Here is a 21611-nt window from a genome sequence, read left to right on the forward strand (position 1 = left end):
ATCTCTTGTTTCTTTCACTTTCTGCCAGGACACTGCTTATCCCTGGCTTAAGTGTGGGTTGTAGGACTCTTCCTTGGTTCCTTAGAGCTCTCCTACATTCTTCCTCTGCCACTGGCCTGGAAATCCTACCCTCACCTGAAATTCCTAGGTTTAAATCAGCCTCCTTGCAGAGCTTACACCAGGTGTGTCTAACTTTTTAAAATATATACTTTTTATTTTCCCTTTTTGTTGTCCTTGGTTCTTTTATTGTAGTTGTAGTTATTGTTGTTTTTATTGGTATCATCTTTGTTAGATGGCTCTGGTATCTTTATAATGAAATTGTCATTTACAAAATATTTATTCCCTAAAGCATTAATTCCCCAATAAAGAAATAAATTATTTTAAAAAAAGATGATAACAAGTTTTAACCTGAGAATGCTCTGTTCGCTCTCTCTTTCTTTCCTTCTTAAAAAAATATTTATTCCCTTATGTTGCCCTGTTTTTTTTATTGTTGTAGTCATTATTGATGTTGTTGCTGTTGGATAGGACAGAGAGAAATGGAGAGAGGAGGGGAAGACAGAGGGGGAGAGAAAGATAGACACCTGCAGACCTGCTTCTCCTGCTGTGAAGTGACTCCCTGCAGGTAGGGAGCCAATGGCTCAAACCAGGATCCTTAGGCTGGTCCTGAGATCCTTGTGACATGTGCTTAACCTGCTACGCTACCTCCCGACTCCTGTTTTACTAGATTTTTGTGAATGCTTTTGTTGAATAAAAAGTAAAAGGTTGGAAAGAGATGTCAGATGTCAGTATAATTTGTGGGCTTTGTAGTAGTCCTAATAGGCAGGATAACTCACTAAATGTTCCATAATCTTTCTGTTCACATTGCACAGCAGGGTATTGTACCTTTTATTCACTACAGTATCTTCCATCTAGGGGCCATACTGTCCAGTGAAGAGGCTGTGTTCCTAGATTTAAAACAGTCTCAAGCTATTGCTGTGATTGATCTTCCTTTTTCTGGCCTGAAAGACATTCAGGGAACGAGGAAGAGATGGCAGTTTCTTGGGTAAGTGACTTGCCCCACATGAGAGTCTGTTTCTTTTTCCTCTTGAATAAGTTGTATTTTAATTTATATCAGGAACCATCTTCCTCAGATAGAGTATGTTGTCCAGCATCTCTTTGGAGGATGGAACATTCTCTACTATTTTAGATCCAAGTTGAGGGCAGGCCTTATAGGGCCCCACAAAGGGGTCTATTTTGTTGTTCCTGATAGAGATGACTGTTATTGGAAGTTCTCACCATAGCAATCAGACAAGAGAATGGAATCAAAGGAATACAGATCAGAAGGGAAGAAGAAGTCAAGCTCTCACTATTTGCAGTTGATAGGATAGTATATGTAGATAAGCATAAAAAGGAGCCGGGGTGGTGGTGCACCTGGTTGAGCACACATGTTACAATGTGCAAGGATCCAGGTTCGAGCCTCTGCTCCTCACCTGAAAGGGGAGAGCTTCACAAGCGATCAAGTAGAGCTGCAGCTGTCTCTGTCTCTTTTCAAAAAGTGGTCTGGGAGGTGACGCAGTGGCTAAGGCACTAGAGGTTCTGAGTTTGAACCCTGGCAGCACATATCCCAGAGTGATGGCTGGTACTTTCTCTACACCTATCTTTCTCATGAATACATAAATAAATTCTTTAAAAAAAAAAGGGAGTCAGGCTGTAGCGCAGAGGGTTAAGTGCATGTGGTGCAAAGCGCACGGACTGGAGTAAGGATCCCAGTTAGAGCCCCCAGTTCCCCACCTCCAGGGGAGTCACTTCGCATGCGGTGAGGCAGGTCTGAAGGTGTCTATTTTTCTCTTCCCCTCTCTGTCTTCCCCTCCTTTCTCCATTTCTTTCCCTCCTTTCTCCATTTCTCTCTGTCCTAACAATGACAACATCAATAACAACAATAATAATAACTACAACAAAAATTTTTAAAAAACCAAGGGCAACAAAAGGGAAAATAAATAAATATATAAAAATGTTTTTTAAGGTAGTCGGGTGGTAGCACAGTGATTAAGCGCACATAATGCAAAGCACGAAGCTGGACACAATGATCCCGGTTTGAGATCCCGGCTCCCCACCTGCAAGGGAGTCGCTTCACAGGCGGTGAAGCAGGTCTGCAGGTGTCTGTCTTTCTCTCCCCCTCTCTGTCTTCCTCTCTTCTCTCCATTTCTCTCTGTCCTATCCAACAACAAGGACAACAATAAAACATCAAGGGCAAAAGAGAATAAATAAATATTTTTAAAAATGTTTTTTTTTAAAAAAGAAAAGTCTAAAGAATCCAGTAGAAAGTTACTGGGAGTTATTAGGCAATATAGCGAAGTATCAGGCTACAAAGTCAGTGTACAAAAATCAGTGACATTTTCTTATGCAGACACTAAATCCAAAGAAGAGGATATCCAGAATTCACTGCCATTCACTGTTGCGGCAATATCAATAAAATACCTAGGAATAAACCTGACTGAAGAAGTGAAAGACTTGTATACTGAAAACTGAGTCAGTAGTCAAAGAAATAGAAAGTGAGAGGGGCTGGGTGGTGGCACACCTGGTTGAGTGCACATGTTACAGTGTGTAAGGGACCCAGGTTTGAGTCCCCAGTCCCCACCTGCAGGGGGAAAGCTTCACAAGTGGGGAAGCAGAGCTGCAGGTGATTCTCTGTGTCTCTTCCTCTCTAGCCCCCCCTTCCCTCTCAATTTCTGGCTGTTTATCCAATAAATAAATAAAACTATTTTTAAAAAAAGAAATAGAAAATGATAACAAATCAATGAGACTACATCAAATTAAAAAGCTGCACAGCCAAAGAAACTATCACACCACCAAGAGACCCCGCAGAGAATGAAGAAGATCTTCACATGCCATACATCAGACAAGAGGCTAATAACCAACCAAAATATACAAAGAGCTCAGCAAACTTAGCACCAAAAAAGCAAATGTCCCCATAAAAAAATGGACAGAGGATAGGAACAGAATATTCACAACAGAAGAAAACCAAAAGGGTAACAAACACATGAAAAATTGCTCCAGGTCACTGATTGTCAGAGAAATGCAAATAAAGACAACATTGAGATAGCACCTCACCCTTGTGAGAATGGCAAACATCAAAATGGACAGCAGCAACAAATGCTGCAGAGACTGTGGCAACAGAGAAACCCTTCTGCACTGCTGGTGGGAATGTAAACTGGTCCAGCTTCTGTGGAGAACAGTCTGGAGAACTCTCACAAGACTAGGCATGGACCTTACGTATGACCCAGTAATTCCTCTCCTAGGGATATACTCCAAAGACACCATAACACCCAACCAAAAACATATGTGTACACCTATGTTCATAGCAGCACAATTCATGATTGTGAAAACCTGGAAGCAACCCAGGTGCCCAACAGATGAGTGGCTGAGAAAGTTGTGGTATATATACACAATGGAATACTACGCAATTATTAAGAACAGTGAACCCACCTTCTCTGACTCATCTTGGATGGAGCTAGAAGGAATTTTCTGTCTTTTTTAAAGTAGATTTTTAAGATACTATTTGTTTATTTATTTAACAAAGGATTGAGACCAAGAGAAATGGATGGAGCAGGGTAGATAGAAAGGGAGAGATAGAGAGAAACCTGCAGCCCTGCTTCACAATTCATGAAGAAGCTTTCCTTCTGTAGATGGGGACAGGGGGCTTGAACTGGGTCTCGGCACACAATAAAGTGAACACTTAACAAAGTGTGCCACCACTTGACCCCCTAGCCTTCTTTTTCTCTACCCAGCATTCTTTTTTTTTTTTTTTTTTATGAATGCTTCCCGAATTTGTGTCATCCTTGTGCAGGGTCCATACTATTCTTCTCTGTATCGTTCCAATTTTAGTACATGTGCTGCCGAAGCGAGCACATCTGCCCAGCATTCTATATAGGATGAATAATTCTTACGTTGGTTAGTGACATAGAACTGTTGAAAATGTTTTAATTTTTGCAAATACAAGTAATGGCATTAATCCACTATTCCTATTGAGAAAGATGTCTGTCCCGGCATATCAGAGATCTAACAAAATTCTGCTTAGTTTCCATGTGTGCTTTTCCTAACCTTTGTCAAAGATATTATAAAATTAGTAAATCTACAAAAGATGATTAAACCAGAGTTACTCCTTTTTTAAAAATGAAGCTTTATAGTTGTAATATACAGGTATCTGACAGGGATTGTGAGCAATTTTTAATTGCCCTGTGAATAAACATCTTCTTGGTTAAAAAGATTATAAATGTCTTTCTGCACATTTACTGTGGTTGTTGATGTTACTCTACTGAGTTGTGTGAGTACATATGTTGCTGATTAGCCTTTTGATGTATAGCATGTAAATATGTTTTTTTTTTTACTGCATCTCTTTGTCTTGGTGATAGGTTTTGTCATTATACCAAATATTTTCAGTTTGATGTAGTCTCAGTGGTTCATTTTTCCTTTTATTTATTTATCACTGATGTTGAGCTCAGGTCTCTGAAGACATTTCCAAATCAGAAATTAAGTACTGTACTGAGGATGACTTCTATAGGTTTTTTGGTTACTGTTGTAACATCCAAGTGCATCTTAAGGAATGTAAGACCCTTACACTGCCACAGACTTTCCATTAGGGCTCCCTCCTCCTTATAGCATCTTTTTGTATTTATAAATTATATTTCACTTCCTATGATAGAGCGAATTTGAGGAGAATGTAGATTACTGGGGAACAATTCTCTTTCTTGGCCTCCACTTTTTTTCTGCCACCAGGGTTATTTCTCCTCCCCCACCCCATTTATTTATTTATGAGAAAGATAGGAGGAGAGAGAAAGAACCAGTTATCACTCTGGTACATGTGCTGCTGGGGATCAAACTCGGCACCTCAACTTGAGAGTCCAAAGACTTACCACTGCAGGACATCCTGGACTATGAGATGTTTCATTTCTAACAAACTTATCATAATCATCATATGTTTTCTTTTTTTCCCCATCTTTTTTTTTAAATCACTGTGGCTTCATTATGAATTCTTTACACCCAGTGGCCATTTTCTTTCTTAGCTATATTTTTGAGTTTTATGTAGGTGAAAATAATTTAATAAGAAAAAGTGAGGTAGAAAGTGAAGTAGAGATATCTTTATCTCTGTGTGTGTCATATGAAATTGTTATTTATATATAATAAATGAAATTAATGTTTATTTCCTTTTAATGAGAAGAACTCAAGATAGAAGACACACCAACTTTGAGCTCTAAGTACCTATAAGTTCAATTCAAGTTACCTTCTACTTCACTCTCCCTATCAAATTCTCTTTACCCATATAAACTTTACATTATAAAGAAGGAAGAACATGTCCATAACTGCTCCACCGCTTGTGAAGAGTGCTGTGCCTCCCCCCCACGCCATACATGTGAGAACAAGGATATATAGAATCTCAGTCCTTTTATATGGCAACGTGAGCATCCTATCAGTTGTACTCCCACACAGCCCTAAGGTTTTATCATTTACTAATTACAAAAGTATAGAGGGGAAGAGTGAGAATAGGGATATCTATCTGTCATGTGAGATGGCAGGGATTCTACTCAGGGCCTCGTGAAAGTGAGACCTGTGTTCTAATCAATGTACCAACTTCTAGACCATGATTAAGAGGTATTTAATTTTCAAGTCACCAAAGACATGTTTGCAGATGATACAATCCTTCACAGGCTTCCTAAAGTAGAGATTGAATGGCTAATCTGCTTGTCACTCACATTTTCTCACATCAACACATTGCACATATTTTAGGGCTCAGTGACCTATGAAGATGTAGTTGTGATGTTCACTCAAGAGGAGTGGACACTACTGAATCCTTCAGAGAAGAAACTCTACAGAGATGTGATGTGAAAACTTGAGGAACTTTCTTTCAATAGGTAACTCTGATCGTCTTTAATTTTTCAACTAGAAGACAATTTCTTCACCAGTGTGTAAATGGAGACAGTGTTAAGTGAGCAGGGTTTGATTGTGACTCATAATGGATCGCAAATTCAGTCTTGTGGTCCAGGAGGTGGCGCAGTGGATAAAGCACTGGATTTCTCGACCATGAGGTCCTGAGTTTGGTCTTTGGCAACACGTGTACTAGATTGGTGTCTGGGTCTTTCTCTATTTTTCTCATGAGTAAAGAAATATTTTTTATTCCCATTTGTTGCCTTTGTTTTATTGTTGTTATTGATGTTGTTGTTGGATAGGACAGAAAGAAATGGAGAGAGGAGAGGAAGACAACAGAGGGGGAGAGAAAGACAGACATCTGCAGACCTGCTTCACCGCTTGTGAAGTGACTCCCCTGCAGATGGAGATCCTGGGGCTTGAACTGAGATTCTTAGGCCTATCCTTGAGCTTTGTGCCAGGTGCTCTTAACCCACTACACTACCGCCTGACTCCCCAAGAAATAAATTCTTAAAAAAAATTTCAGGGGACGCCCCCCGTCCCGCCGCCGCCGCCGCCGCCGCCGCCGCCGCCGCCCCTCCGCTCCCGGCCGCGCCATGGGCACCCGCGACGACGAGTACGACTACCTGTTCAAAGTCGTCCTTATTGGAGATTCTGGCATTGGGAAGAGTAACCTCCTGTCCCGATTTACTCGAAATGAGTTTAATCTCGAGAGCAAGAGCACCATCGGGGTGGAGTTCGCCACGCGGAGCATCCAGGTGGACGGCAAGACCATCAAAGCGCAGATCTGGGACACGGCCGGCCAGGAGCGCTACCGCGCCATCACGTCTGCGTACTACCGCGGAGCCGTGGGCGCCTTGCTGGTGTACGACATCGCCAAACACCTCACCTACGAGAACGTGGAGCGCTGGCTGAAGGAGCTGCGTGACCACGCCGACAGCAACATCGTCATCATGCTGGTGGGCAACAAGAGCGACCTGCGCCACCTGCGCGCCGTGCCCACCGACGAGGCCCGCGCCTTCGCGGAGAAGAACGGCCTGTCCTTCATCGAGACGTCTGCTCTCGACTCCACAAACGTAGAAGCTGCTTTCCAGACAATCCTGACAGAGATCTACCGCATCGTGTCCCAGAAGCAGATGTCAGACAGGCGCGAAAATGACTTGTCTCCGAGCAACAACGTGGTGCCCATCCATGTCCCGCCCACCACTGAGAACAAGCCAAAGGCGCAGTGCTGCCAGAACATCTAGGGCGCCTCTCTCCCTCTCCTAGCAGGCTGTGTACAGTCCGTTTCCCAGGTCTGAGATTTAAATATATTTGTAATTCTCGTGGTCACTTTTGTGTTCGGTCACTTTCTCACCCCTATGAATTTTCCCGTGTCTTAGGCCTTTTGATTTTCGCTTTCCAAAGCCGCCCACCTGTCCTGAATGACTGCTGCTTCCCTTTTTCTTTTCCCGTGCTATGGCTTCAGTAGCCTCAGTTTAATAAACTGAATGTTTGGATTCCTCAGTAAGTGTCGCCTTCTCCTCTTGGAAGCCTGTCACTGTAGGATGATAGATGGTGATCCCTTGAACTTCCGGCCCAGTTACTGGTCTGGAGCAGATGAGACTAAAGATGAGACTAAAGACTAGAAATCAGCTGTCGTGGTCGCCAGAGCAGCCTGCCCACAGCTGCTCAGCTCAGAAGCTGCCTTAGAAGCGGCAGGACCAGGAGAGCTTGAACATGTCCCCGCTCTTCCGGAAGCCGGTTTCTAAAATGCCTTAACAGGCTTGTGGAGCCTAGCACATTTTGGGTTTCGACTTTTTTTTTTTTTTTTTTTTTTTAATAGAAGTATCAAAGTTGACTGGTGAGGGGACACTTTTCCTGACTAGAATTCTCTGGGTAAACATGGAAGTCTGCTCCGGTTTCAGGAGCAGTGTGGTCAGCTGCCCTCTTGGCCAGGGGCCGGGGGATCGGGCGCCCCCGAGGCAGTGCTCGGCTGGCCCCAGGCCCCTCCACTCCACTCCACCCCCAGCAGTAGGTCGCAGTGCGGCTCTCATTGCCGAGTTACAGTAGCTGGTCTGATGCTTTAGTCTCAAGTTGCCAAGTGAATGCAGCCTAGTAGCACTGACCACTATGCCCACCAGCAGCGTGGATAATTCTGTTAGCGTTGCTGAGTTTTAAGCTTTGCAGTAGATCCTGGACCACGGTTCCCTCCAGTACGTGGTGACAGTCTGACTGAAGAAGGCCAGCGTGTAGGTGAAGCGGCGCCTTGAGTCTGAGTAGCTGTGTCCAGACCCGCCACAGCACTGAAGTTCCCAGCAGCTAGCATTCGCACTCCGAAGCGTGCACAGTGTTCGCTTTTCCTGTGGATGACATGAAGCACTTCACCCTGCAGCGTTCTGAAAGCTGTGTCAGCTGAGGCGATACCACTCAGGATGGTGGAATTAGCCCCCCCCCCCCCCATATTGATGTGGGCTTGCGCGGCTTCCTGTCTGGCAGCTACCCCTCTGTCTCGCAGTGCTCATGATGTGTGGGGGCACGGAAGGCATTGCTCTCCCCCGTCCTTCTGGTTGCTATTTAGTGTATCGGTTATCAAGACCCTGCGACCTATTTGTAAATTGCTACTTTGTATCTTATGCATGCTCTGTAATTGGTTTTTCCCCCTTTTTTCTTTTTTAGTTTGTTGATTTGAAATATACTCACATTCTAATAAACAGTTACGGGGGAAAAAAAATTTCAGGGTGGGGGTAGACAGCACAATGGTTATACAAACAGGCTCATGCATGAGTCTCTGTCAAGTCCCAGGTTCAATCCCCTGCAACATCATAAACCAAAGCTGAGTAGTGCTCTGGTAAAGAAAATAAAAATAATTCAATCTATTTGTATTATTTCTTTCCTTTTTAAATTAATTAATTTATTCATGTGAAAGATAGGAGAAAAACAACCAGCCATCACTCTACTACATGTGCTGCTGGGGATTGGACTCGGGACCTCATCCTTGAGAGTCTAGTGCCTTATCCACTGTGCCACCTCCCAGACCACTATTTGTATCATTTCTAAGACTTTATAATTTTTTGTAATTTTATAAAAAGTACAAGAACATTCTACCAAAGAGCAGCATAACTTGCATGGGAGTAAACAAAGATGAGAGTTACATTTACTGTAAAGCATGATATACCACCCAGAAAGCTGCTGTGTTTTCAAATATTTGGTCTCTGTGTAATTTACCAAGATCTGGTGCCTACATGGTTTCCCTGTTGTAGACTTACGGTTTTTTATTTATTTATTTATTTATTTATCCATTCCCTTTTGTTGCCTATGTTTTATTGCTGTAGTTACTGATGTTGTCATTGTTGAATAGGACAGAGAGAAATGGAGAGAGGATGGAGAGAGAAAGACACACCTGCAGACCTGCTTCACCACTTATGAAGCAACTTCCTTGCATGTGGGTACCCAGGGCTCTAACCTAGATCCTTAGTCAGGTCCTGGTGCTTTGTGGCACCTATGCTTAACCCGCTGAACTATCACCCAACTCCCAACTTACAGGCTCTTAATTGTGTGCTCTCTACTGACTTAATTACATAGCAGCTCTTTTAATACAATTTTTAAGAAAATAATATTTATAATAAAAACAAAAACATAAAATTTATAATCACTGCCACCTTTTTGTATAGTCTTTTATTCAATATGTAATTATTTATTCCCTTTTGTTGCCCTTGTTTTATTGTTGTTGTCATTGATTTTGGACATGACAGAGAGAAATGGAGAGAGGGGGAGAGAAGGATAGACACCTGAAGACCTGCTTTAACACTGGTGAAAAGACTCCCCTGCAGGTGGGGAGTCAGGGACTCAAACGGGGATCCTTAAACCTGTCTTTACGCTTTGTGCCATGTGTGCTTAACCCACTGTGCTACTTCCTGACTCCCAAGCACAGCCACTTTTTACCAGTTTTTTTAACTTTACTTTTAATTTGAGATCTTTTTAAAATTTTTTTTCATTTGTTAATTGATAGAGACAGAGAAATTGAGAGAGAAGGGGGAGATATAGAGGAAGAGAAACAGAGAGACACCTGAAGAACTTCTTTAACACCTGTAAAGTGACTACCCTGCAGGTGGAGAGCCAGGGGCTTGAACTGGGATCCTAACCGGTCCTTGCTCTTTGCACCACTTGTGCTTAACTTTCTGTGCTACTACCTGACTCCCTTAAGATCTTTTTATAATTTTGAATATTTGTGATTTTTTTCAGTATATGTTTTTAGTGAAATCTATTGTTAATGTCTGATTTTGTGGCTCATTATGTAAAATAATTTCATGCATCTTGATAATAGAAGCAATTACATTCTTATGTATTAAAATGTCATTAATTGTTCATTATTTTTACAGTTATACAGCAGTGAAAATCTTTGAGGGCAAAAATGTCAGAATGGTAGAAAATCTCAAGGATGTGAAGTATACAACAAATCATTCACTTATTCTATTCATCTTCAACAACATGAAAGAACTCACAGTAGAGAGAAACCCTATGAATGTAAACTATGGAGTAAAACATTCAGTTGTTCCAGTAGTCTTCAGACACATGAAAGAATTCACAGTGGAGAGAAACCCTATGAATGTAAACTATGGAGTAAAACATTCAGGCAATACACTCATCTTCGGGTACATGAAAGAACTCACAGTGGAGAGAAACCCTATGAGTGTAAACTATGTAGTAAAACATTCAGTGATTTTGGTACTCTTTCGAAACATAAAAGAATTCACATGGAGAGAAACCCTATGAATGTAAACTATGTAGCAAGACATTCAGTCAGTACAGTCATCTTCAGAGTCATGAACAAACTCATAGTGGAGAGAAACCCTATGAATGTAAACTATGTAGTAAAACATCAGTTGTTCCAGTAGTCTTCAAAAACATGAAAGAATTCACAGTAGAGAGAAACCCTATGAATGTAAACAGTGTAGTAAAACATTCAGTTCAAGTTATCTTCAGAAACATGAAAGAACTCACAGTGCAGAGAAGCCATATGAATGTAAACAATGAAGTAAAGCATTCATGGAGTCTAGTTCTCTTCACTTACATGGTAGAACTCACAGGGGAGAGAAAGAAACCTCATGGATGTAAACAGTGTAGTCAAACATTCATTTAAGTCAATGTTCTTTGGAGACGAGAAACATCTCACAGTGGAGAGAAACCCAGTGAAAGTGAACAGCAAAACTGATTCAGGCCAGTCATCGTTGTCAACATGAAATAACTCAGAATGGAGAGAAATTTGATAAGTATAAGCAGTGTTGAAAACATTCTGTTATTCTGGTCCTCTATGTAGACATGAAAGAATTCACAGTGAAACAAAACCCCAAGAAAGTCATAAAGCTTTCCAATGTTCCACTAATTTTGAAACACATGAACATATTCGCAATGGAAATCAATGTTTTTTTTAAACTTCTCTTTTGTTGCCCTTGTTGTTTTAGTGTTGTAGTTATTGTTGTTACTGATGTCATCGTTATTTGATAGGACAGAGAGAAATGGAGAGAGGAGGGGAAGACGGGGAGAGAAATATAAACACCTGCAGACCTGATACTTGTGCATTGCGCCACATGTGCTTAACCTGCTACCCTACTATCTGACTCCCAGAAGTCAGTCTTTTGAGCATAATCTGTACTATAGATTAGAGAGAGATGCAACGTGAGACATGATACAGAGGCTTGTATTTCAATATAATAGCTCTCAGGTGTGAGCCTCTGCGGGGCGTTACTTGTCTCGACAGGCTTTTTTTTTTTTTTCTCTGTGGGCATTACCTAGCATGGGGGCGGGGATATGGCCTAGAGTCCCAAGGCAGCTGGCTCCAGTTAGTCTTTGAGAAACCCAGCAGCATAAAGGGAAGCTGCTAGTTTTGTGCAAAGTGTCCAAGAGTTGTACCAGTGAGTCCAATAGAAATGCCAGTCCAAAGCAGATGTCCATGGAAGAATGCCAGGGGGTGGAACGTTGTATGAGGAAGGTCAGCTGCTGGAATACCACTTTTCTGTAGAGAACTTGACAGCTGCAATTTACTTACTATGAAACAAAACTTGTAGCAGGTTAGAAGCTTTCCTATTCTATAACCCTCTGGGAGTATGTACCTATAGTCATTGTGTGTATGCAGAAGATGGAAGATGTGGCTTCTGGAATTGCTTCCCTGGTGAACATGGGCATTGACATGTCGATCCATACTCTCTGCCTGTCTCTTTTTTTTTCTTTCTTTCTTTCTCTTAAAGAACTGTTTTATTAATACAAAGTTAGATTCACAAACCACAACGTGTCAAGTTTAAATAGGTCATTCATACCAAAAAAGGCAGCAATTCAATGTCCAGGGCTGACAGAATGCTTGAAGGAGACTGGAACATATCAGATTCCCACAGTGGGCTGGGCATCTTCACAAGGGAAAGGGGAACCAGGTTCAGCAGCCTGTAAAGTTACTTGTCCTCAAGAATCATGAGGGGCACACCTCTCAAGGGCAGGTATGCAATCTGATGTTCTTCAAGCAGGTCAAAGCTCTCAAAATCTAGAGGATTAAAGGGAAAGAACTCTATTTCTGGATAGGTGTCCTCTGAGACAGGAGCAGTGCTCTTTGCTTTAACAGACTTTTCCGTTAACTCTTGGGCAGAGAAAGTTTTCTGTCTCTGTATAAGGGGTCCATTAGTCTGCATAGACTTTCCTGTGGTTCTGTTTACATTCGGCCCATGAGCTCAGTGGTCTTGTGTATTCTGCTGCCCCCTTCCCTGAACCCTCTCTTCCAATGCTTCCCTGTGTGAACAAAAATGTCACAGGTGGTGGGATTGCTGTTCCTCACACTGCAGTAACTGGACAAGGCTCTCTTCTGCTGATGCATTTCACAGACTGTCCTCTGCTCCAATGCAGGATAGGCAGCTCCCCGACGATAAGCGGCATCTTTTCATCCAGGCCCCAGGGGTGAGCTCCATTTAGCAGTTCCTGGCATGTCTGCAGGAGTGGGCTGCGCCCTTAAGCTGTCCAGGCTGGCTTAGCCATGACCCTCTCGCAGTCTCTTCCACACAGCTCTGCTAGCCTAGGCCCCTGACGCGGGAGGCTGGGGAACCTTGGGGATCTCTTGTCACCTTCCAATGGTCAACTTAGAGTCCAGCAGACACTAAGTCCCTTCCCACACACCACACCCTTGTGGATTTGTGTGAGTCTTACTATAGTCCCAGTCTGACGTCAGCCATATGGGAATTATGTCCCAAAGTCTAGTATCCACACCTTTAGCTGTTCCCACCTCTTTGACACTTGGAGCATTGTGTGTACAGTGGATGGCCCAGGAATATGCCACCAGAATCTGGAAGAAATGCAGATCCAGTACCTACTTCAACGTAAGGACAGTTGAAGCCCAGAGAGGCCATGCGACTTCTTCAAATTCTCCTAAATTGGTCCACACATGCCAGTATTATTATTTATTTATTTTAATTTTTTAAATATTTAACATTTTTCATTTTGTTGCCCTTGTAGTTTTTTATTGATGTTGTAGTTACTGTTATTATGTCATCATTGTTAGATCAGACAGAAAGACCTGGAGAGAGGAGGGGAGCACAATAAGGGGGAGAGAAAGATAGACACCTGCAGACCTGATTCACTGCCTGTGAAGCAACTCCCCTGCAGGTGGGTATCTGGGGGCTCGAGCCATGATTTTTACCCTGGTCCTTGTGCTTTGCGCCACGTATGCTTTACCTGCTGCACTTCTGCCGGACTGACTGCCACAGGATCATTTGTTTACACATAATTATATGTATTTATGTATTACATAGAGGTGTCCAGAAAGCGACAGGGTGGGAAAAAGAGAGGAAGAGAGAGAGAGAGAGACACCTGTAGCTCTGCTTCACCACTCGTGAAGCTTTCTTCCTGCATGTGGGGACTGGGGACTCAAACTCTGGTTTGTTCACTATAATGTTTGCTTTCTACCTGGTGTGCAACCACCCAGCCCCCACATGCTTCAGGATTATCTTGTTTAATGAGGTGGATGGGTCCCTCCATAAGACCAACCTTGAAGCTCTAGGATACAATCAGTGTGTGTGTGTGTGTTTGTGTAGGGGGTGCACAGCACTTCAGGCACTATGGGGTTGTCAGTGTCACTATTACTTAGAAAGGAGTCTCTTGAGCTAAAGGAGGAAGGAGACACAGACCTCTTCACCTCTGAGTAACAAATCTTTGGAGGAATTTGAGGATGGGAGCACTTCTGGTGAGTGACCGTGGAACAAGAGGGGATCACAGGAAGACAACCAGGACACGATCTGGCGAAGGAACTTGGCTCTGTCCTTGCACAGGATTGAAGCCCCTCTACCCTGGAGGGACCTCGACCATCTGGTGAAGATCCCACCTCTGGTCAATAAGGCTGTTTCTCTTTTCCATCTCTCTGCTGGCAGTTGACATCTACTTAATCTTTTTCTTTTTTCTTTCTTAATTTATTAGGAGGATTAATTATTTACAGTCTGGTTGTCTTGCACCAAAGTAAAAGACTGTTCCATGGATTGAATTCAGAACATCATGGTTTTTCTTCTTAATTTTTAAAATTATCTTTATTTATTGGATAGAGACAGCCAGAAATTGAGAGGGAAGGGGGGTCAGAGAGGAAGAGAGACACCTGAAGCACTGCTTCACTGCTCGTGAAGTTTTCCCCTGCAGGTGGGGACCGGGGATTTGAGCCTGGGTCCTTGCTCACTGTACCATATGTGTTCAACCAGGCACGCCACCACCCAGCCCCAGAACCTCATGTTTTAATGGCCCAATTTTTATCCACTACACTACCTCCCACACCATAATTTTTTCTAATCTTAAATAGAAGGTGATGCTTAATGTCACTGACTTGATGACATCTAAGCCTACTTTTACTCTTTAGTCTCATCTTTAATTTTCCTTTCATATCAAAGCCCTGAGTTGAGTGAAGCACTCATATTACTTCCCTGAATGAAGCTTTTTCTCTCTAACTCCTTTGGCTTCATGGTCCCCACTCCTCTATGAAAACAAAGGTTCACTGTCTACAACCATGATTGTTGCTCCCCTACACATTATCAAAGACTTCCCTCCTCAGAACACAGCTCTGTTGTAAATTAACTTAAAGAATGGGTTTGGGGGTTGGGGCTGCTTGTGGCTGCTGCTGAGGTGCATAAAAGGATTCATGGCAGGAGCTGGGAACTGGTTTAAATAATACAAGGTTTATTAGGGTGAAATAGGTGAAAGGCAAAATACCCTCATCATCAAGGCTTAAGCGTACATTAAGTCTGTAACATCTGAATATAGTTATCAAAAGGTTAGTCCCATAAGATAAACTATTATAATCTCTGGGAAAGGTTGCTCATGGCTATGGAGGGTTCTAGAAGTTTACCAGCTAGCAGAGTCAAACGTGTTCAGTTCCCAAGAGAAGTAGACATTGCAGATGGATGCTTGGAGCACCTCCACCGAGATGCATCTGACCTTGAGAAGAAGCCTTAGCCAAAGAGACTCACATTCTCAAAGTCCCTTGCTTCTATACATCCCCTTCTCTGAAGCACATCCTCAGGCTGAGGTCATTTGTGTGCTAATAGCCCCAAACTCCTGCTGGGGTCACCACAGAGCTCTATTCTCTCTCTTTTTTCTTTTCCCTCCAGGCTTATTGCTGGGGCTCAGTGACTGCACTAGGAATCCACTGCTCCTGGAAGCCATTTTTTCCCTCTTGTTACCCTTGTTTATATTTCTGTAGTTGTTGGATAAAACAGAGAAACGGAGAGAGAAGGGGAAGACAGGGGAAGAGAAAGACAGACATCTGCACACCTGCTTCACCGCTTGAGGCAAGCACTGTACAAGTGGGGAGCCGGGGACTGGAACCAGGATCCTTAGTCCAGTCCTTATTCTTGGCTCCACTGCACTACCACCCTGACCCCCTCTCCTCTCCTTTATAGTGAAACTGTCTTCAACTTGGATGCCATCAACACTCCTCTCAACAGCCTCCCAGCATGCCCATTAACTAGTCAAATTGTCTCACATTTGACTGAGCTGAGGCCACTTACTGGGCTTCCCCACTGCCTGTCTCGTCTGGCATGGCTGACTCCCCACCTACCCTGCTGCCCAGCCTGTCTCTAGACAATGCTGGGTGTGGTAGACATCAAAGAGAACAGCCCCCACAGCTCTATTCTCTTACTTCCTTCATCTGCTCCCATGCATAAGCAGCTGTCCCTGAGACTCCACAGAAAAGGCTCCAACAGGTTACTTCACACCAATAACTGTAGAAGCCTGATCACATGGCAGATCTTAGTCACCACTTCTCTACCTCTATTTCTAACTCAGGAACAGTGGAGAAATTGACATATCAACTAGGGCAAAGTAAACAGACTGAGTAATCATAAGGAGAGCTATTTACCTGCACTGTTTTTTTATTTTTTTCCTTTTTTCAAAATTTATTTATTTAAGGAAGAAGACATTAAAATTGTAGGATTGGGGGTACAACTCCACACAATTCCCTCCACCCAATCTCCATATCCCATCCCCTCCCCCAATAGCTTTCCCATTCTCTATCCCTCTGGGAGCATGGACTCAGGGTCGTTGTGGGTTGTAGAAGGTGGTGTTGTTTTTGCCAGGGCTGGCTTCACGGGTGGATAACAGATACCAGAAACACACAGCTGAGCTGAGAACACAGTTTAATCTTTATTCACAGGTGGGCAATGTGCTCTGCCATCTTTCTCCTCCTGCAGCGGAGAGGAACTCAGGAAGTACGTAGGATAGGGGGCAGGGAGAAGGGAGAAGCGCAAAACTAGCAATGGCTAAACCACAATCTCCCCGAGGCAGGGGGAATGAGACCAAACCAATGTAAAGCATACCAACAAGGTGGAAGGTCTAGCTTCTGTAATTGCTTCCTGGCTGAACATGGGCATTGACTGGTCGATCAATACTCCCAGTCTGCCTCTCTCTTTCCCTAGAAAGGGTGAGTCTCTGGGGGAAGCTGAGGTCCAGGACTCATTGGTGGGGTCTTCAGTCCAGGGAAGCCTGGCCAGCATCCTGTTGGTATCTGGAACCTGGTGTCTGAAAAGAGAGTTAACATACAAAGCCAAACAAATTGTTAAAGAATCATGGACCCAAAGGTTGGTTTGTGGAGATGAAGTGTTGTGGGGTTTGATTGTTTTCTTACCAAAACTATGCTGAGTTCTGAGTTATTGTGACTTTGAGGACTGAAACATGTTACACTGAGTCTCAAGCATGAACTTTAGTTGTATCACTGCTATGCTAACTCACTGACCCCAAACATGCCCCAGACATATGGTTTCACTTCAAAATTGTTTTGAATATGGGCCCCAGATCAAATTGATGGGGTTTACGGTCGACAATATTTATACACCTTTCCCATATTTGGGAGCTACGCTTCCCTGATCCAGCTTTCTAGCTCTTTTTCCAGCCATGAAATCATCTCCCCAGATAATAACTTGGGTCCACCTGCATATCAGATTTCAGGCTCAGAAAAAAACAAAACCTAGTATAATAGTGGGCTCTTTGGAATATAACAAAAATATGCCTACTAACTAGCTACACAGTGGAGACTTCCAAATCTTCATCTGCATGATTCCAGCCTTTAGGTTCATAATTAGTCAACAATTTGTTTGGCTTTATATGTCAACTCTTCTTAGCCACCAGGTTCCAGATGCCATAATGCCAACAGGTTTCCCTGGGCAGATGACCACACCAGTGTGTCTTGTAGCCCCACCTCCCCAGACCCCTGCCCCACTAGGGAAAAAGAGAGACAGGCTGGGAGTATGGATCCACATGTCAACGTCCATGTTCAGCAGGGAGCAATTCCAGAAGCCAGGCCTCCACTTTCTGCATCCCACAATTCTGGGTCCATACTCCCAGAGGGATAAAGACTAGGAAAGCTGTCAAGGCAGGGGTTGGGATACAGAGTTCTGGGGGGTGGGAATTGTGTGGAGTTGTTTTTCCTATGTTTTTTTCAGTGTTTATTTTTTAGAAATAATTTTTTTTAAGTTTCAGGGGGAGGGGTCTCCAGAAAATTGGGGCTTGCCTGATCCCAGGACTCATGTGTTGTTGACTTTTTCATTGTTTTATGTTTCTGAGAGGTTGAGAGAGGAGGAATTCTGCTGGGCTAACCTGAGGGTGTTTCTTCCCGGGCATGTGCTCTCTGGGTTGGAGAGAACTCGACCAGAGCCAGCCTGGGCTGCTGCTTACTCAGAAATGCTGGAGAGGAACCAGGAACTTGTGCCAGGCTAGCGTCGTGGGAGAGACTCTGGGACTTGGAGTGGGAACACAATGCAATGTTTATTGATTAGAAAAAACTGCCTTTTATATCTTCTGAGATGGGAGTGGAAAAGGAAAATTGGTAGGAGAGTGGGTGAAGAGAAGACAAAGAGCTTAAGATAGCAAGCTTCCATCTAAGCAGTGGGGATAAAAACAATACCCTGCAGGCAGGGCGGGACTCAGGCAAAACAGTGATTATGTAAATAGGCCACAGCAATGCAATGGATGTGGTGTAATGACCAACAGAATTCCACCACAGTGCTCCACCCAAAGTGGAACTTTCCCTCCTTGTGATGTTTCCGTGGGGTGCTCAGACCTGAAATCTCATATACAGTAAGGCAAATGCTCTCCTGTGTGAGCCAGCTCTGTGTCCAGTGTTCATATTTATTCATGTTCAGTAGCACAGTGTTTTGTTTTTTTTTAAGACACATTTATTCAGTGTCATGATCAGACTTACATTTAGCAATCAACAGCATGGGTGAAAAAAAACTACATTAAAACCCATTGTTGGGGGAGCCAGGCAGTAGTGCAGCAGGTTAAGAACACATGGCGTGAAGCACAAGGACTGGCCTAAGGATCCCGGTTCAAGCCCCCAGCTCCCCACCTGCAGGAGAGTCACTTCACAGGCAATGGAGCAAGTCTGCAAGTGTCTATCTTTCTCTCCCCTCTCTGTCTTCCCCTCCTCTCTCCTGTAAACTCCCCTGTGCTAGGCTGAGTTTACAAATCAGACACACAGTTCCCTCCACATTCATGTGCTCACACAGATACACAGTTCCCTCCACACACAGGTGTTCAGCCAGACACACAGTTCCCTCCACAGTCAGGTTCTCAGACAGACACACAGTTCCCTCCTCAGTCACTTTCTCAGAGAGACACAAGGTTCTCTCACAGTCAGGTGCTGAGGGAGACCCACAGTTTCCTCTACAGTCAAGTGCTCAGTCAGACACACAGTTCCCTCACTGTCTGGTGCTCAGAAAAACAAAGTTTTCTCCATAGTCAGGTGTTCAGACAGAGACGCAATTCTCTCCAGAGTCAGGTGATCAGACAGACAGACAGACAGTTTCCTCTACAGTCCAGTGCTCAGACAGACACACAGGTCCCTCCACAGTCAGGTGCTCAGACAGACACACAGTTCCTTCACAGGTGGTCAGACAGATACACAGTTCCTTCACAGTCAGGTGCTCAGACAGATACACAGTTCCCTCACAGTCAGGTGCTTAGACACACAATTCCCTCTACAGTCAAGTTCTCAGACAGACACAACGTTCCCTCCACAGTCAGATGCTCGAACAGACACACAGTTCCTTCACAGTCAGGTGCTCAGACAGGCGCACAGTTTCCATTTCAGAGAGGTGCTCAGTTGACACAAAATTCCCTCAGAGTGAGGTGCTCAGACAGACACACAGTTCCCTCCACAATCAGGTCTTCTGTGAAAGCCACTTTTCTCTTTATTGTTGCAAGTGTCTCACTACTTTAGGCTGACTTTTAGATACAGAGGCAGAGACACAGAAGAATGGATGGGTTCCTAGCTCTGGAGCTATGGCTCTCCTGTGTGGGGTACTGAGTCAAGCTCCATGTGAGCCATCTCTCAGGCTCCATTTCCTTCTCTTCTTCATATTTATGAAGAGAACAGCCAAAGAGCACACCAAGGCATTACTAAAGTACATTGGGTGATAGGAATTGAACTGGGACCTTATGAAAGGAAGTCTGGCACATCATCCCCTGCAGAGTCTCCCAGGCCACAGAGCCACTTCTCTACAAGAGAGAAAAACTCCTCTCCACTGTCAGGGGACCAGGGAGCCTGGCTCCAGATGGGCAGCTGAGGCACCTGTGTTGAGCACCCCCACACTGTGCTTTGCAATATCTCTTGGGCCCACGTGACTGGCTGCAGTCATTAGTGGCAGGTCTGGAAGTTCAAAAACTGGGCTCACACACTTGTGGTGGTCGGTGTTGGCTGAAGGGCTGGGGCCTTCGGCTGGGGCAGCTGTGCCTCGCATCCCAGTCTCCTCACCAGTGGAGTCCTTTCCCAGTGCCTTGAACGTGGGTTGGCATTTGACTTTGCTGTGACCAATAGGATGTGAGAGGAGTGACGCTGTCTAACTTCCTAGGCAAGTCCAAAAGGGCCTTGTTCCCGCCACTTGGAACCATGTCTGACTACCAGAGAAGTCCCTTCACTTCTTCCTCTATCATAATTTTGATTAGTTAATTACTTAAAAATTTTATTATTGATAGAGATAGAAATTGAGAAGGGTGATAGAGAGAAAGACCATTTGTGAAGCTTCCCCCCTGCAGGTGGGCACTAGGGGATTGAGCCTGAGCTCTTGCACATTGTAGTGTGTGTGCTTAAGCAAGTGTACCTCTGCCTGGTGCTTACTGATTTATTTATTTATTTTTAAAGATAGTATTTATTTATTTATTATTATTTTATTATCTTATTTATTGAATAGAGACAGTGAGAAATTTAGAAGGAAGGGGGGAAATAGTGAGGAAGAGCAGCAGAGAGGCACCTGCAAAGCTCTCCCCCTGCAGGTGGGGACCGGGTGCTGGAACCTGGATCCTTGTGCATTATAACCTGTGTGCTCAACCAGGTGTGCCAGCAACCCCTTATTTATTTATTTATTTATTTATTTATTTATTTATTTATTTATGAGAAATATAGGAAGAGGGAGACAGAAAGAACCAGACATCACTCTGGTACACGTGCCGCTAGGAATTGAACTCATGCTTGAGAGTACAATGCTATATCTACTATGCCACCTACTGGACTACTCTATTTATTTTCCCATTTGTTGCCCTTGTTTTGTTTTTGTAGTTATTATTGTAGTTATTGATGTTGTCCTTGTTAGATAGGACAGAGAGAAATGGAGAGAGATGGAGAAGACAGAGGGGAGAGAGAGAGACCCCTGCAGACCTGCTTCACCGCCTGTGAAGCCGACTCCCCTGAAGATGGGGAGCCCAGGCTCGAACCAGAATCCTTCTGCCGGTCCTTTTGCACTTTGCACCATGTGTGCTTAACCTGCTGCACGACTGCCTGATTCCTTCTATTCATTAAAAAAAATTTTTTATATTTATTTTCCCTTTTGTTGCCCTTGTTGTTTTTATTGTTGTTTTTTAGTTGTTATTGTTGTTGATGTTGTAATTGTTAGATAGGACAGAGAGAAATGGAGAGAGGAGGGGAAGACAGAGAGGGAGAGAGAAAGAGAAACACCTGCAGACCTGCTTCACAGCCTATGAAGCAACTCCCCTGCAGGTGGGGAGCCAGGGGCTTGAACTGGTATCCTTATGCTGGTCTGCGCTTTGCGCCACATGAGCTTAACCCGCTACACTACCGCCTGACTCCCTCTATTCATTTTTTTAATGAGTTAGATACAGAGAGAAAAACAGAGAGAGACACCAAAACCAGAGCACTGCTCAGCTTTGGTTTATGGTGGTGCTGGCTATTGATGCTGGACCTTTGGTGTCTTGAGCATTAAAGT

The 21611-nt window shown here is 43.8% G+C and overlaps 1 protein-coding gene, 1 non-coding gene and 1 pseudogene across 2 annotated transcripts; 2 read left to right on the top strand and 1 right to left on the bottom strand.

The window, feature by feature from the left end:
• Nucleotides 1-908: 908 nt before the first annotated feature.
• Nucleotides 909-21611, top strand: part of LOC107523091 (zinc finger protein 14-like) — a 75930-nt pseudogene continuing 55227 nt past the window's right edge.
• On the bottom strand, nt 3784-3888 carry LOC132532504 (U6 spliceosomal RNA). Its single transcript, XR_009544458.1, has one exon. It is a non-coding gene; the product is annotated as a U6 spliceosomal RNA (small nuclear RNA).
• Nucleotides 6436-7233, top strand: LOC103128127 (ras-related protein Rab-11A-like). Its single transcript, XM_060170903.1, has one exon. The coding sequence runs from the start codon at nt 6498-6500 to the stop codon at nt 7146-7148; it is 651 nt and encodes a 216-aa protein (XP_060026886.1). The 5' UTR covers nt 6436-6497; the 3' UTR covers nt 7149-7233.

The sequence above is a fragment of the Erinaceus europaeus genome, chromosome 13 (assembly GCF_950295315.1).
Source record: "Erinaceus europaeus chromosome 13, mEriEur2.1, whole genome shotgun sequence".
NCBI classification, from domain to species: domain Eukaryota; kingdom Metazoa; phylum Chordata; class Mammalia; order Eulipotyphla; family Erinaceidae; genus Erinaceus; species Erinaceus europaeus.